Raw genomic sequence first — 17,646 nt, forward strand, 5'->3', positions numbered from 1 at the left:
AGTGAATCGCAGGGCGTTGCCAATCACTTCTCCACCAGAATGCAGCAATTAGTGAATCAATCTTGTTACAAATCGAAACCGGGAAAGGAATAGCCGTCATCAAATGATTGAAAGATGCAAGAAGAATGGCAGAGATAAGAAGCAGTTTGCAGGGTTGACTAAGATGCAACAATGACCATAAGGCAATACGGGTTGAAAGCTTGTCAATGTATGGGTTGAAAACATCAGACCTTTTACGAGGAATATCAATAGGAACCCCAAGGTAAGTGGTAAAGGAAGTCACCGTCTGCATCATTAGGATACTAGTCAAGTGGGCCTTGAAATCAGAAGGAGCGTTTGGACTGAATATGATGTAGGACTTACTCAAATTAATCATCTGACCAGAAGCCGCTTCAAAGGTTTTGAAAAGGTCGCGTAAAACAGTAAAGGAGTCAGGAGTAGCCTTGAAACAGAGAAGAGCGTCGTCAGCGTAGAACAGGTGAGATAAAGGAGGGGCATATCTTGAAACCTTAATACCCACGAGATCACCCAATTTCTCAGCGTGGGAAAGTTGATGGGATAGCACTTCCATGCACATAATAAACAGATATGGAGATAAAGGATCGCCTTGACGAAGGCCGCGTGTCGAATGAAAACAGACAGAGGGTTCGCCATTTATCAGAACACAGTAGAAAACTGTAGAGATGCATTCCCAAATAATGCTACACCAAGTAGGAGGGAATCCCATATGTCGCATAACGGCCATAAGAAATTGCCAGGAGACTCTGTCAAAGGCCTTGTGCATATCAAGCTTGAGGACAGCATAACAATTATCACCTTTAGTTGTTTTATTTACATAGTGCATAATTTCGTGGGCAATGATCGAGCTGTTTGACATCAGTCGTCCAGGTACAAAAGCTTGTTGTGTATCCGAGATAGGAGAAGGAATGACTAACTTTACCTATTAGCCAAACACTTGGAAGCAATCCTGTAAATAACATTGCAAAGGCTAATAGGGCGATAATGCGAAACCATTTCCGGATGATCAATTTTTGGAATAAGAACTAGAAGAGTAGAATTCCATTCCTTTAACATCACCCCAGAGTTAAGAAAACGCAGAATAGCAGAGGCTACCAGATGACCAATCTTGGACCAAAACAGCTGGAAAAAACGTGGAGTAATACCGTCGGGTCCCGGGGATTTCGATCCATTCATATTTCGTAGTGCACGGATGACATCGTCTTCCGAATAAGGAGCAGATAAAAGGGAGTAGGCAGATTGTGAAAGAGAAGGAAGGTCCAGATTTGAAAGGATAGAATCATGCATATCACTTGATTGGCTTTGGTTAGTAGATACCGGATTGACAAACAAATCTCTAAAGTATTGTATAATTTCAGCTTCAATTGCAAGAGGATCGTGTAACCAGTCACCTGCCGGAGTTCGAAGTGCAACCAAACGCTGTTTAGAGGTCTGTTGTTTAACCTTATTGAATAATAATCGTGAGGGCAGACCATCCAAGATTTCTTTCCGAAGCTTCGCACGTTGGCACCAGTAGCTATGTTGCTTGTGAATAAGTTGTAGACGATCAGCACGAAGAGAGTGAAAATCATCAGCAGAAAGGGTATCAGAAATCGAACTGGACGAATGGTCTAAATCATTTTCAACAGAGGACCAGTTAATGCCATGTGAAACATGGTGCTTAACAACCCATTTGAGAAGCGCAAATCTAACAGCAGCCAATTTCCGGGATACCATGAACATAGATTTTAGTAACGGTTTTTGTTTCATCTTAACCGTTTATGATATTACTCTTATAACATATATATAATTCTGTGACATTTTCAGAATTTCTAGAAGAATTCACAATCTAAAAGCACGGTTAAGCATGCTTGGTTGGGAGTAGTCTTAGGATGGGTGACCTCATGGGAAAGTTCCCGGGATGCGCATGAGTGAGGACGAAATGCGCTATAAAGGCCCCTTGTTGATCTGTGGGCTATGTACAAAGCCTGGTGAGCTATCATAAGTAACCGTTCCCGACCTGGTTTGGGTCGGGGTGTTACAAGTGGTATTAGAGCGACTCTGCGACCGTGTGGTGATGGGAGGCAGTTGTTATACGCTCCATTGTGATCACTCACTTAGCGGGGGAGGATTTTGGGTTAGCGGTTATGCTCCCAGCCCCAACGAGGATGTTTTGTTCTTCAAGTGGGGGTGATTGTAACACCCCTCAATAATTGAAGAGGTCCAATGATAGGCTTAAATGACTAATGTTTAAAGGGATTGAAAGTACTACTCATATCAACAAAGTGCACTTTCTTTTTTGGTTATCCATGCAAAATAACTCCACAGTTAAGCATGCTTGGTTTGAAGTAGTCTTAGGATGGGTGACCTCCTGGGAAGGTTCACGGGATGTGCATGAGTGAGGACAAAATGCGCTATTAAGGACCCGTGTTGATCTGTGGGCCATGTACATTGCCTGGTGAGCTATCATAAGTAATCGCTCCCGACCCGTTTTGGGCCGGAGTGTTACAGTCTCATCTAGCACAAAGTTATATCCATACTCGCTTAATGTAAATGCTAACTAACAATATAAAATCTAAACATGAACAACATAAAATCGAAGGAAACATAACTGGTTAAAGTTGAAGATAATAGTTGGGCGATGGCATAGATGGTGTTATGTGCTATCTAGTATCATATCAACACAACTACGTACTATATTTCAGGTATATAATATACAAAAGCCTCAATTTTTGTATCAACCCTAAATCATGCAAAAAAATGTTTTATGAAATTGTTTTTATGAAAACAAATAAATATAATACCATTAATAAACTAATGATAAGTTCTGGATTATTAAATAAAACGACTTTGAAGAAAAAAAACACAAGTATATATTAAAAACATTACCTGATAAGTGGTTATAATTGAATAAGAATTATGGAGATTGGTTGAGCAAAAGCAAGGAGCCAAGTATTTGGGCAAGGACGTCATTAGGGACGAGGCGTGGGTGGCGTAGGGAGATGATGATGGTGACGAAGTGGCGGAGTGTCAGCGGTGCAACAAGAACGAGATCGAATGTTTAGGGTGTGCTTTTTGACAGGTTGAAAATGAAAGGAGGAGACGAAAGCAGAAGTTATATTGATTATTTTATCCACTCTAATGAAAAAAAGACGGTTGAATCTATAATCGTTCTCTTTATTTGTAAAAGTGGGTGGTTTTGTTGACCAACCGTTCTCTTTGTTTAATATGAGAGGACGATTATTTTTGTGAAATGTTCTTTTTAGCATTTACCTAGCGCGACAAAAATATAATTTTCGTAAAGGATGGTTTCGGTCCAAACCATTCTTTAATCCCCGTGTTGGAAGCTAGATTTTGTAATAGTGGGGATCTACGCTAGTATTTTTTCAATTAAATAATAGTAAAGGTAGTTTTGAAAAAAAAAATCATTATAAAAGCATTTAAAGTGCTAACTATATCAACAAAGTTAAGTTTTAATTTTGGTAGCTCGTTATAAGAACTCCACAGTTAAGCGTGGTGAGAGTAGTCTTGGGATGGATGACCTCCTGGGAAGGATCTCCAATTCGCACAAGTGCATGGCTATTGAATGCTAGTTACGATTGAATGAATCGAGTTAACTAGCAAAGCAAGTACCAAAGCTTGACATGACTCCATATGTGAAAACATTTTAATTATTAATAAAAAATAATATTTTACATTGTGTTTATTTATTTTTTATATATTTTGTTTGCCACGAGAATTATTTTTGGCCACGAGAATAACTTTTTTGCCACGCGAGTTATTAGCCATGAGGGAATCCGTGGCTAAAAATTTAATTCTAGCCACATTCTTGTTTTTCCTGTGGCTATCTATTAGCCACGACCACTTGCGCCACAAAAGGTATTCCCGTGGCAAATTACTTTAGCCACAGAAATTTAGCACTTGCGCCATAAATTTAGTCGTGGCCCAAGTGCTCAATTGTAGTAGTGTGAGGTATCCATTCATACTCTATTCTCTGAGTAGAAGGACCAAAGGGGGTGTTAAGGGAAATTTTCAAGGGAATATTGGAGGAGTTGTCTACTTCAATCATAACCCTAGCAAAGGAGAGTTTTTCCTTATTTGTTGTAGGGACATCATCAAACATATGCCTCCCTATCTTACTTGACATCTTACTGAGCACTTTGCTTGACCATATATAAGGATCAAGGTCAAGGAAGAGAACCCATATGGGGACAATGGAAACCTTCTACATTTCAAAAGAGAAAACAGGATGCCATTGTTCCAGAATGAGAGAATAAGAGCCTATTTTCCATGGTCCATCCTTAAGCACATTATTCATTTCTTCCTCAGTGGAGAATCTAAAGCTAAACCAGCCCTTTTTGTAGTATTGAACAACAGGGGAAGCAATATGATTCCAACTCTTAGCAACAAAATCAGAGACATTCTTAAGGGTAGGGTTTGATCCAAGCAAATTTCCCATAAGAGTATATTTCCAAAGTGCTAATTCTTCAGCAATATCATCAAGATCCACATCTATTTCATCAGCAAGTTTACTTGTTTCATGAAAAAACAAAATCATACCGATTTTATTTATGGGTTTAACAATGTCTGGACATTTTTTTCCATTTTCTTTAACCCCAAGATTCTCTAAATTCCCAATTTCAGAGGAAACACAAGGTTGCACAGCAATATCATGATCAACGGGTGTAATAGTTACTTCAACAGATAATTCAGATGGAAGTTCGTCAAGATCAGAAGAAATAGAGTCTTTAACTATCTCTACAATATTCAAAATTGGAGAAATTTGCACAGAATTAACATAATTATTTACAAGATTTCCTAAATTAGGACCTTTCTTTGTTGAAGATTGAACAACATCAACAATTAGGTCATTTAATAGAATGGGTTGTCGAATTGGGGAAATCAGGGTTTGATCTAATTGATTGAGATCATTAGGAGTAGGAATAAGATCAAAACCAGAATCCCCAGAAAGAGAAGAGGAATCCATTGGTGGCCTGCCCTTAGGGGGACGGCCTCGGCCTCGTGCCATGGATGCTAGGGAAAGCTTAATTTTATTATTATTATTATTATTATTATTATTTTTTGGTTAAATATAAGCTTTCCATTAAAGATCATAAAACTCCAACATACAATATCAAGGCATAGTTGTAACTAACTTCCTTAATTACTACTAATTAACTCCAGCCATTTGGTTACATTGACACTTTTCCTTCCTAGATTACATCGTGATAACCTCATTAGGACATCATTTTTAACCTTCATCGCAAGAACTTCAGGCCTCAGCAGAACCTGATCACAGTGACTTGTATTCCTGGACATCCAAATATGATAGACCAAAGTAATCAGAATGACTCCAATGATCTATTTCATCCCCAAGGATCTGTACCTGGCAGATATCCACCACTGCACACAGTCCTGCACTGGCAGATGAACCTTGCACTAATCTGAAACAATTTCACAGCAGAGCCTACTATAATCACATTGAAAAAACAGATGAGAATGATCTTCAGGATCCACCCCACACAGAAAGCATTGATTTGTCTGTGCTAACTGCATACGTTGTAGCCTATCCTGAGTGAGCAACTTCCTATGAGCCATGACCCAATCTATGAAGCCATGCTTAGGAATCACCCAACGATTAGTGGACCAAGGATGCCACCAGATATCCTCAACTTCAGGTACAAGCCATCTATACCCCTGACTACTAGAATAACCCCTCTAAGTACTGCTAGCAGAATAAAAAAACATAATCCTTCATCAGGTTCTTGACTTGGCAAATCTTCCTCCAAGCCCGACTAGTGTTGACAGAAGGTGTGTAATCTTTCCAAGTGCCATTTTTGATATAAATAGCATGAACCCATTTAACCCATAGATGGTCTTCCTTGTACTCTATCCACCATACATACTTAGCGAGAGCTGCCATATTCCAATGTATCAGATGTTTTAACCCCAAGCCTCCTTTCCTCTTAGGCATACATAGCTTCTCCCAGGCAACCATTGCAGGACTTGCCCTGGTCTCCTTACCATGCCAAAGAAATGTCCTGCAAATAGCTTTAATTTTCCTGACAACAGTTTTTGGGATAATGAATATTCGTGCCCAATAATTATGCAGGACACTAAACACACTTTTGATCATGACAACTCTACCTGCATACTCCCTCCCATCAGACCAAAGGTTAAAGTTGCTTTATCACACTTGTCGAGGCACATTTTGTAACGTGCATATCTTTAGTTACACATCATTAAAAATTATAAAAATTTGATATTCTTATAGCATTCATGACGATAAGTCAAACAAGATCTCACATGATTATATTTTGTCTTATAGATTAAGGATAATATCAAAGATTTCCTACGACCATGAATAGTGCCAAAAAGCAACTGTAACCTTTGGTCTGGATGGGAGGAAGTAGGATAGATGTCTCGTCCCCATACCTCTAATCCTACTAACCACTTTCTCCATCAAACATTCACAGTACAACACAGAAAGCCTCTTAGGAGACACTGTAACTCCAAGTTACTTAAAAGGAACAACACTCTTTTTAATTCCAATAACCCTCTCCACTTCCTGTATTAGATCCTCATCCATTCTATTACAATAGAAATTGGACTTGTCACTATTCATAGTTAAACCTGATGCTTTAGAGAAGAAGTGAAAAGAATTCAACATTAAGTCAATAGATGCCCTCTCACCTTTGCAGAAAAGAATGAGGTCATCTACAAAGCAAAGATGAGAGAGACCTATCCTTTTGCACAGAGGGTGGTATCTGAACTTGGGATGCTTTTGAGTAATCATAAGAATTCTACTCAAGTAATCAAGACATAAAGTGAACAAAAGAGGGGATAAAGGATCACCTTGCCTTAGCCCCCTCTTCCCTTTAAAGAAACCAAAAAATTCACCATTGAGAGCAATTGAGTATGATGGTGTAGTAACACATTGCATTATAATGTTCACCATTATCTCAGGGAAGCCCAAATACTGCAGCAACTCTTGTATAAAGGACCATTCAATGGAATCATAGGCCTTTTGCATATCTAATTTCATCAACATTCTAGGAGAGCAAGATATTCTATTATATAACCTGATGAGGTCTTGACAAATTAATATGTTACCCACAATATCTCTACCTTTGATAAAGGCCCCCTGAGAAGTGCTCACAATATCAGGCAAGATCCTCCCCAATATTGTACAAATCACCTTAGATAGACATTTATAGAGGGTATTGCAACATGCTATAGGCCTAAACTGCTTCACATTCTCAGGCACCTCAACTTTAGGAATTAGAGTGATAACAGTATTGTTGCATTATTTTAAAAGTTTCCCAGTCTAAAAAACTTTTTGAACAGCAGCAGTGACCTCTCCCTCTATCATTTCCCAACAGGACTTGAAAAACTAGCTACTATAGCCATCAGGTCCATGTGCTTTGGTGCTTGGAATATCAAACATGGCTTTTGTAACCTCCTCATGAGTCACATGAACCATTAGAATCTCGTTATGGCTGAAAGAAATGTAGATCTATATACATACTAACATACTCATATATGTTTAACTAATTTATCATGAAATTAATAAGGTCTTATGCATGCAAACAAATTAACAAAATAAAGAAGAAATCACCCTTACATAGTAATTTCGGTTCTTATGGGCACAAAAGAAATCTCCTTTTTTCTTTTGTTCTTGAGCTTTCCTTTAATGGAAGAAATAAGATCCAAGTGTAGGATCTCTCCTTAGGAATACTACCCAAAGCTTACCCTTAATTTAATTAATATTACATGAACTAGTATAATATTAATGTAGTAGAAAAATGACCCAAAAATTTGGTTTTTGGCTCCTAAAACCGGGTAGGAGAAGAGGAGAGGAAGAGTATTATTTTTATCTCTCTAAAAATAATTTTTATCAAGTGAATGAATAATAATTATCACCCACCCATTCATATGGTGAATGATAATTATTTAAGCAAAAGAACCCCTTGTTCTTATCTAGGTAGAACCGGGTAGGAGGGGGATAAAAGGCCAATGCATGCACAATTTGTTCTTTACAAGAATGTGTAGGGTGCATGGCTAGTATTAGGTTAATCATCATTATGCTTTCCATTAACTTTAATCAACATATTATATATGTTTATTCCACCCAATATTTCGGCCCAAATGGATGACATGAAATCCATTTTATTTTTGTCAAATGTAAATATGTCACATGTCATGTGTAACATAAATTTGTTATGTATTTTTAACATATTAAAAATCAACGTATTAATAAAAATACGTCATATACAAAATCGACTTAGTAATTCACAATTACTTGTGCCAAAATATTTTACCAATTTATAAATTATATTTATAATAATTCATTCAAATCCAATTGTTTCTTTAAACAATAATTTCATCCGAGTAATGATACAATTCGATTACTCAGACCGTATCTCATTTAATCACATTTCAATTTGATACGTAAATTTTACTTCCAAAATCGTCCGTCAATTTTTCAAGTAATTTAATTAACTCGTAACATTATACGATTAATTAAATGATCAATTAAGAGTGTTGCCCTATAGGTATGACCTAGGGGGTCAACTGATCACCACCGTCACACGACAGTAATGTCAAACTCTAGTCAGCCAATCATTACCGATATATGTTGACCAGTTGACAGTAAGAATACTTCCCAATTGTATTCTTTAAAATGATATTTAAATCATGTGATCGCACTATTGTTGAGGACACATTTCCCAACAATCTCCCATTTGTCCTCGACAAGTGTGCGTCACCAATTCTCTTGTCCTATTACTATCTCCCACTCAATGCAAGGTGTCTTTCAGGTCGTACTTGCAAGTGATCATATCGAGAGTGGTTTCCTCAATCTGGAGAATAACTGATTGACCGGACTTATCTATCATAGATACTTTCCGAGCGTAGCCACGCATTTCCAGTTTATTACTCCTCGAGTGGCCCTGAGATATTGTTATAACCCTGACTAGGAGTGGACAATTCCTATCGCACTCATTCCCTTCGACTAGCCACAACAATCATAACCCAAAATATGCCCATTTGACCCCATTTACGAAGGTCGTAGTAACACAAATCAAAGTTAATCTGAAACTGTGCCATCTTAGGCGAATAGTCTTTAGTCAAAAGAATCGACTCATTTGAATACTATAGTAGCTCTCGCCACGACCAGGCTATATAAATTTGCCAGAACTCTATAAGCGGTCATAAGGCCCGACAAAATGTTCCTAACAGTCTGCCTATGTGATCGACTAGTCATCTCACATGACTCTATGGCACTTGAACTTGCCATCAATCACATCACACTCTAGTCACTTCGAGACGTCACCTCATACAAGTGACTATGGGCAAATACTATGTTAATCCGTGTTCACTTTAACGGGGTTCAACTGTCTCTACAACCCGTTTGGATGTAACAATGTATAAATTAAAGATAAAAGATAAATGTGATTATGAACATGAACCAAAACAACACTTTTATTTCATTTCAAAATCTAACAAAAACTTGGTACACGTTTAAGTCCCATGGACGTAACATGTCCATCATGCTTAGCCTGCGATAAAGGCTTGGTGAGCGGATCGGCTATGTTGTCATCCGTCCCAACCTTACATATCGCAATTTCATTTCTTTCAATGAAATCTCTTATTACATGATATTTTCTAAGTACATGTCTAGATCTATTACTAGACTTCGGCTCCTTAGCTTGGAAGATCGTCCCACTATTATCACAATAGAGAGTGATGGGATCATTGGCGGTAGGTACTACTTTTAGACCTTCCGTGAATTGCCGATCCAAACGGCTTCCTTAGCGACTTCGATCTGCGATGTACTCAGCCTCCGTTGTAGAATCATGATTCTGACTTCCTTGAAGCTTCTCCACTACGGAGCACCACCATTGAGCATGAAAACAAAACCAGCTTGTGATTTCATGTCATCTCTATCCGTTTGAAAACTTGAGTCCGTGTATCCATTAACACGCAACTCAGTGTCTCCTCCAAACACCAGGATAGAATCCTTAGTTCTTCTCAAGTACTTAAGGATGTTCTTGACAGCAATCCAGTGACTCTCACCTGGATTTCCTTGATATCTACTCGTCATGCTCAAGGCATATGAGACATCAGGACATGTGCATATCATGGCATACATGATTGATCCAACAGCGGAAGCATAAGGGATCAACTTCATGCGTTCAACATCATGGGGTTCGGAGGGAGATTGAGTCTTGCTTAATATCGTCCCGGTCACCATAGGTACCAAACCCATTTTGGATTTGTCCATACTGAACCGTCGAAGAATCTTATCAACATAAGACTCTTGACTTAGTGCCAATATCCTCTTGGATCTATCTCTATGGATCCGGATACCTAATATGCGTTGTGCCTCTCCTAAATCCTTCATTTGGAAGTGGTTACCTAACCACTTCTTAACAGAAGACAACATTGGAATATCATTTCCAATGAGTAGTATGTCATCGACATACAAGATTAGGAACACAACATTGCTCCCACTGAATTTCATGTATAAACATGGTTCCTCAACACTTCGAGTGAAACCATTTTCCTTTATAACATGATTGAATCGATGATTCCAACTTCTAGATGCTTCCTTAAGACCATAAATAGATCTCTTAAGCTTGCACACCTTGTTAGGATTTTTAGAATCAACAAAACCTTCGGGTTGTATCATGTACACCTCCTCTTCTAAATGCCCATTTAGAAAAGAGGTTTTGACATCTATTTGCCATATTTCATAGTCATGAAATGCGGCAATCGCTAACAAAATCCGTATGGATCTTAGCATGGCTATGGGGGCGAAGGTCTCATCATAATGGAGACCTTGGACTTGGGTAAATCCTTTTGCCACTAGCCTAGCTTTGTAGACATCATCATGTCCTTCTATGCCATTCTTGATTTTGAATATCCATTTGCATTGAAGGGGTCTTGCCCCTTGAGGCAAATCTACCAATTCCCAAACTTGGTTTTCATGTATAGAATCCATTTCGGACTTCATGGCTTCAAGCCATAAGGAGGAATTTGGACTAGAGATTGCGGTCTTTTAGGTGGCGGGCTCGTCACTTTCTATAAGCAACACATCGAGTGTTCCATCTTCCTCAATAAGTCCCACATATCGATCGGGATGGCGAATTACTCGGCCCGTCCTTCTTAGTGGAGGAGGTACAACCGCGTTAGACGACGAAGGAACATCTTCTTGCGTCTCTACCTCGGTTTGTGGCTCTTGAACTTCATCAAGTTCAAAATTTCTCCCACTTTGTCTCTTAGAAATAAATTGTCTTTCTAAGAAGACAGCCTCGCAAGACACAAACACTTTGTTATCTTGAGGTTTGTAGAAGTAATAACCTCGTGAGGTTAAGGGGTAACCTACAAAGATGCACTTTTCGGATCTTGGGGCAAGCTTGTTGTCGTTCTTAGACTTGACGTAAGCATCATATCCCCAAATCTTCATATAGGATATATTGGGAACCTTTCCCGTCCACATCTCATATGGAGTCTTTTCGGTGGATTTAGTGGGACTATTGTTCAAAGATCTAATTGCGGTTTGAATCGCAAATCCCCAAAACGAGTTCGGTAACTCGGTTTGACTCATCATGGATCGAACCATATCAAGTAGGGTTCGATTCCTCCTTCGCAACACCATTAAGTTGTGGTGTTCCGGGTGGAGTAAGTTGTGATATAATACCACGACCTTTCAAGTGTGAATCAAATTCAAGGCTAAGGTATTCTCCACCACGATCGGATCGTAGTGCCTTAATCCTTTTTTTCAATTGGTTCTCTACTTCGTTTTGAAATTCCTTGAATTTCTCAAACGCTTCACTCTTTTGTTTCATTAAATAGATATACCCATATCTACTCAAGTCATCGGTGAAGGTTATAAAGTAGTCATAATTACCACGAGCGGTAATACTCATTGGTCCGCATACATCGGTGTGTATGAGTCCTAATAGCTCACTAGCTCGTGTCCCTTTACCACTAAAAGGATTACGAGTCATTTTGCCAAGTAGGCAATATTCGCATGTACCATATGATTGAAAATCAAATGGTGTAATCACATTAGTCGAAATTAATCTTTTGATGCGATTCTCGTTTATGTGACCTAATCGACAATGCCAAATGAACGCTTCACTTGGGTCACTTGTTTTGAGTTTCTTTGATTGAATGTTATAAATATCATTTGTCGGATTTGAGGTCTCTAAAATGTAAATGTCATTGATAGAGGAAGCTTGGCCTATAACCAAGTCGTTCCTAGAAATAGTACAACGATTGTTAATGACAAAACAAAAACCGTCCATGTCTAGCATGGCGATTGAAATAATGTTTTTAGAGAGTGTAGGCACATAAAAACAATTATGCAAATACAACTCAAATCCATTAGGCAAAGCTAAAACATAAGTTCCTTTGGATTCGGCCGCTACTCGAGCTCCATTTCTAAGGCGTAGATCCACATCTCCCTTGCTAAGCCTCTCCACATCTCTTAAACCCTGTAAATGATTACAAAGGTGAGAACCACAACCGGTATCTAGTACCCATGTCGTAGTGGAAGTATAATTTATATCAATAACATAAATTTCTTTAGGAATTGTACCTTTTGGAGTAATGAGTCCTTCCCTTATATTTCGCAAATATACGGGACAATTCCTAAGCCAATGTCCCATGCCATAGCAATAATGGCACTCATCATTAACTTGCTTGAAGTTTTTGATTTTCTTTCCTTTCTTCTTGAACCTTTTGCCCTTTGAAGCAAGAGCTTGATTGCTTGAGCTCCCACTAGTTTTGGCATCCTTATCTTCCAGAGACAAAGACCCTATAGATTGTATGAGGTAGTCTTCCTGAGACGGACTCACACGAGGTCTAGTAGTAGTAGGTGGTTTAGAAGAAGTGATGAAGTTAAGGTTTCCATCCGAACCTATCCCGAAATGAAGTTCTCTAGTGGTGTCGAAATCATTGTTGGAGCAAATGTCGTCAAGAACATTGTGGTATGACTCAATAGTTATTGATGCGGTAGCGTTTGATGGATTCATTGTAATGCACTACAAATATGGAGGAAAGGAAATATTAACATTTTGTCTTTTTAAATCATACTTGTAATTATTTAACAAGATATGAACATTTATATAGTGACCTCTACCCAACTATAATAAATGATTCCAAGATCCAAATTCATATTAATTTGGGCACGGTGTGGCCGATGAAACCCTCATCAATATAACTCGGTGGATTAACGTTTTAATCGATTCTACTTTTAGAACTCTTGGTCGATAATATTACATTAACATTTATCTATAGCCCAAAACACATTCAACAAGGGGACGGTGTGGCCGATAAAACCCTTATCAAAAACTTTTGTTGAGTTCAATCCAAATTTCGGATAAATGTGTCCATGATCCAAACCCACATTAACTTGGGCACGGTGTGGCCGATGAAACCCTCATGAACATGAATTCGGTGGATAGACATTTATCACCCACTTCCCCTACGTAACAAGGTTTGTACCCCGGTGTGGCCGAGTGCACTCCCTCACGAAATAGGTTTTCATGGTTTCTACTATTTGGTAAGGCTATGTCTCAATTGATTGTTTTAGCGAGAGGTCATGTCAATTTATTATCTATCACGTTTTAAGTGAACTAAAGCGGTGAACTACGATAATTTTAATTGACACGGTCGATAAACTCGATAAAATGACAATGCATGTTTAGTTATGGCGATTTAGCGATGCATGTGACATAAAATAAAATGCAAGCATAAAAATAAATAAATCCTAGTATGGCCTTTCCTAAAAAAGAAAAACTATTTAACTATTACATATTCGGAAACCAACTCCATTGGTCCCTTGAACTTCGGTTGTGGCACGCATCTCGAGGTAACACCGTCTTTATGTATCAACATCTTGAAGAAATCCGTCTTTGGGAACTCCGAGATAAATAAAATTACATAATAAATTACATAATTTCCTATTATACATTTGTAACTAAAATAAAATAAATCTATTAAATTACAAAACGGTGATACGAGATCACAATAAATTACAACCGAATCGATATTCCCATACATTTCGGGAAATACCAATTAAATCTAAGGCCATACTAAGTAGAAAATTACATAATTCAAAATTACATAAATTAAAATTATGACAATCATAAAGAAAAATGCAGCATTATAATATGTATGAACATGCCCAATTTTATGCTAAATCGCCTTTAATTAGCCAATATCGTATATTACTCGGTTTTTACGGATTTGCGTGATTTCAACATTTTATAATCACAAAAATACATAAATTCATATTTATGCATAAGTTAATTACCCTAACCTCTTAGGACTCAAAATTTAGTCTTCACTAATAATTTGACCATAATTAACCCATATTTTATAAAATTGTTCATAAATGGACCAAAAATTACAAAAATAAGCTATAAACTTCAAATAAATCACAAAATTTCAAATAAATTCAAATTTTAAAATTTAAACTTATGAACATTCTGGAAAAATACCATGACACTCATAATGTTCAAAAACTTAGGTTAAAAATTTCAAAATTTTTCCCGGAAAAACAATGTTGCGGTTTATCCGATTTAACAAAAATAATCATAAAAACATGGAAAAATTATATTCATTAACTTTTCAATTTTAGATCTGAAAAATATAATAAAATGCAATATTAGACGTTTTTCCTAAGTCATAGATTATGTTTTATTAAATTTTCACTAATAATGTCACTATTTATGCTATTTTTCTTCATAAATCCATAAATCATGCAAAAAGACTTCTTTATAGCCAATTATTTTACACACATCTTGTAAAATTGCATGTGACAACATATTAATTTTCTATGACCAGATTCGAAATATAACTTATATTAACCTATTTTTCACCTAAATCCGAATTTAATAATGAAAAATTCATTTTTCGAGCATAACAAGTCCAAAAATTATGAAAATTTACAGGTTATCTCAAAATAATATATGTGACAACATATCCAAAAATCAATGGAAAGTTCGAAGTATAGCTAATTTTAGACCGAAAATGACATTTTTACTCATAAAATCATATTTAAATGCCATTATTGTATTATATGAACAATAAAAATCCGTAAAATTAACCAAAAAACCCTAAAACATTTTAGGACCAGAAATATTAACATGCATGAATTAATTTCGTGATATATCATAATAACACAAAATTTACAAGTTTTATATGTTATTATTATAACTCGGAAAAACTTTTAACCGATTTGCATGCAAACAACCGTGGCTCTGATACCAATTGAAAGAAATGTAGATCTATATACATACTAACATACTCATATATGTTTAATTAATTTGTCATGAAATTAATAAGGTCTTATGCATGCAAACAAATTAACAAAATAAAGAAGAAATCACCCTTACATAGTAATTTCGGTTCTTATGGGCACAAAAGAAATCTCCTTTTTCTTTTGTTCTTGAGTTTTCTTTTAATGGAAGAAACAAGATGAGGAGAAGAGGAGAGGAAGAGTATAATATTACATGAACTAGTATAATATTAATGTAGTAGTATAATATTAATGTAGTAGTATAATATTAAGAGTATCCCCTTAATTTAATTAATATTACATGAACTAGTATAATATTAATGTAGTAGAAAAATGACCCAAAAATTTGGTTTTTGGCTCCTAAAACCGGGTAGGAGAAGAGGAGAGGAAGAGTATTATTTTTATCTCTCTAAAAATAATTTTTATCAAGTGAATGAATAATAATTATCACCCACCCATTCATATGGTGAATGATAATTATTTAAGCAAAAGAACCCCTTGTTCTTATCTAGGTAGAACCGGGTAGGAGGGGGATAAAAGGCCAATGCATGCACAATTTGTTATTTACAAGAATGTGTAGGGTGCATGGCTAGTATTAGGTTAATCATCATTATGCTTTCCTAACTTTAATCAACATATTATATATGTTGATTCCACCCAATATTTCGGCCCAAATGGATGACATGAAATCCATTTTACTTTTGTCAAATGTAAATATGTCACATGTCATATGTAACATAAATTTGTTATGTATTTTTAACATATTAAAAATCAACGTATTAATAAAAATACGTCATATACAAAATCGACTTAGTAATTCACAATTACTTGTGCCAAAATATTTTACCAATTTATAAATCATATTTATAATAATTCATTAAAATCCAATTGTTTCTTTAAACAATAATTTCATCCGAGTAATGATACAATTCGATTACTCAGACCGTATCTCATTTAATCACATTTCAATTTGATACGTAAATTTTACTTCCAAAATCGTCCGTCAATTTTTCAAGTAATTTAATTAACTCGTAACATTATACGATTAATTAAATGATCAATTAAGAGTGTTGCCCTATAGGTATGACCTAGGCGGTCAACTGATCACCACCGTCACACGACAGTAATGTCAAACTCTAGTCAGCCAATCATTACCGATATATGTTGACCAGTTGACAGTAAGAATACTTCCCAATTGTATTATTTAAAATGAGATTTAATAATGATATTTAAATCATGTGATCGCACTATTGTTGAGGACACATTTCCCAACAATGGCTACTATTCAGACACAACCCATGTCTCACCACTGACCTCTTAACTGGGTTAATTGGATTAGATGAACCCAACAAAGAAATATAATATTCTTCAAACGCAGCTTTAACATCCTCATGCTGAGTGCAAAGATTACCCCTCATGCCTTTTACTTGGTAGACTCTATTTCTAGCTTTCCTTCTCTTAATGCTAGTGTGAAAGAAGGTAGTGTTTTCATCTCCCTCCTTCATCCAATTAATTTTTGATTTTTGCTTGAGATAATCTGTTCTAGCCCTTGCCAGGAACTCCACTTCCTTAGCACACTCTCTTTCAGCATAAAAAAGCCGCTCATTAAGGGGATCAACTCTCAACTTGATTTGTAACTGAGTAAGAGACAAGGCAGTGACCTTGGCAAGGTTCTCAATGTCATTGAACTGCTCCCTATTCAACTTTTTCAACTCACTCTTTAATCTTTTTAGTTTAGTGACCAATCTGAACATTGTAGTACCATGTACTTCTTCCTCCCAGCTTCTGTGAACAATCCCTTTAAAGTCTATGGCCCTTGACCACATATTATAGTATCTGAAAGATGCTCCCCTCCTAACTATATTACCTTCAAAATATTAAGCACGGACAATGATCAAAGAGACCCTCTGGCAGGAATGTAGCATAACTGTCAGAGAATTCAAGAGCCCAATCCTCATTAATAAAAACTCTATCTAGTCTACTATAAATTTTCCCCTCATGCTCATGTTTATTATTCCAGGTGTAAAATGAACCATAACCCTTAATGTCATAAAGCTCACAATCCGGAACAACATCAATCATGTCATTCATCTCTGCCCTAGTAACAGGGGCTCCCCCAATCCTTTCATCCACTGCCATGATAAAATTGAAGTCCCCCCACCAACCAAGGGCCATTGACCTGACTATGGTAAGCCCTCAGACTAAACCATAGATCCTCTCTATCTGAACTATGATTAAAACCATATACCATAGTATACCAAAAATTCTTCCTCCTTATTTTATCATAAACCTCAGCATGGATGCACTGAGCAGTCACATCCAAAATATTAACTGAA

At 36.7% G+C, this 17,646-nt stretch overlaps 1 protein-coding gene across 1 annotated transcript; it reads right to left on the reverse strand.

The window, feature by feature from the left end:
* Positions 1 to 5,290: 5,290 nt before the first annotated feature.
* On the reverse strand, positions 5,291 to 17,136 carry LOC141631595 (uncharacterized). The gene is made up of 4 exons (XM_074444245.1): positions 16,625 to 17,136; positions 6,519 to 7,079; positions 5,904 to 6,038; positions 5,291 to 5,441 (listed from the first exon to the last, which is right to left on the reverse strand). The coding sequence occupies exons 1-4, from the start codon at positions 17,134 to 17,136 to the stop codon at positions 5,291 to 5,293; spliced, it is 1,359 nt and encodes a 452-aa protein (XP_074300346.1).
* Between the last annotated feature and the right edge of the window lie 510 nt (positions 17,137 to 17,646).

This window comes from Silene latifolia, chromosome Y (assembly GCF_048544455.1).
Source record: "Silene latifolia isolate original U9 population chromosome Y, ASM4854445v1, whole genome shotgun sequence".
NCBI lineage: Eukaryota > Viridiplantae > Streptophyta > Magnoliopsida > Caryophyllales > Caryophyllaceae > Silene > Silene latifolia.

Excerpts from the sequence above, each read along its gene's own strand:
- LOC141631595 (XM_074444245.1), bottom strand. The coding sequence starts at position 17,136 with ATGTGGTCAAGGGCCATAGACTTTAAAGGGATTGTTCACAGAAGCTGG. Across the intron at positions 7,080-16,624 it reads CCAATTAACCCAGTTAAGAG|GTTATATAATAGAATATCTT; the intron begins GTCAGTGGTGAG and ends AGACCTCATCAG. Across the intron at positions 6,039-6,518 it reads AAGAGTGTTGTTCCTTTTAA|GACATTTCTTTGGCATGGTA; the intron begins GTAACTTGGAGT and ends AGCTATTTGCAG.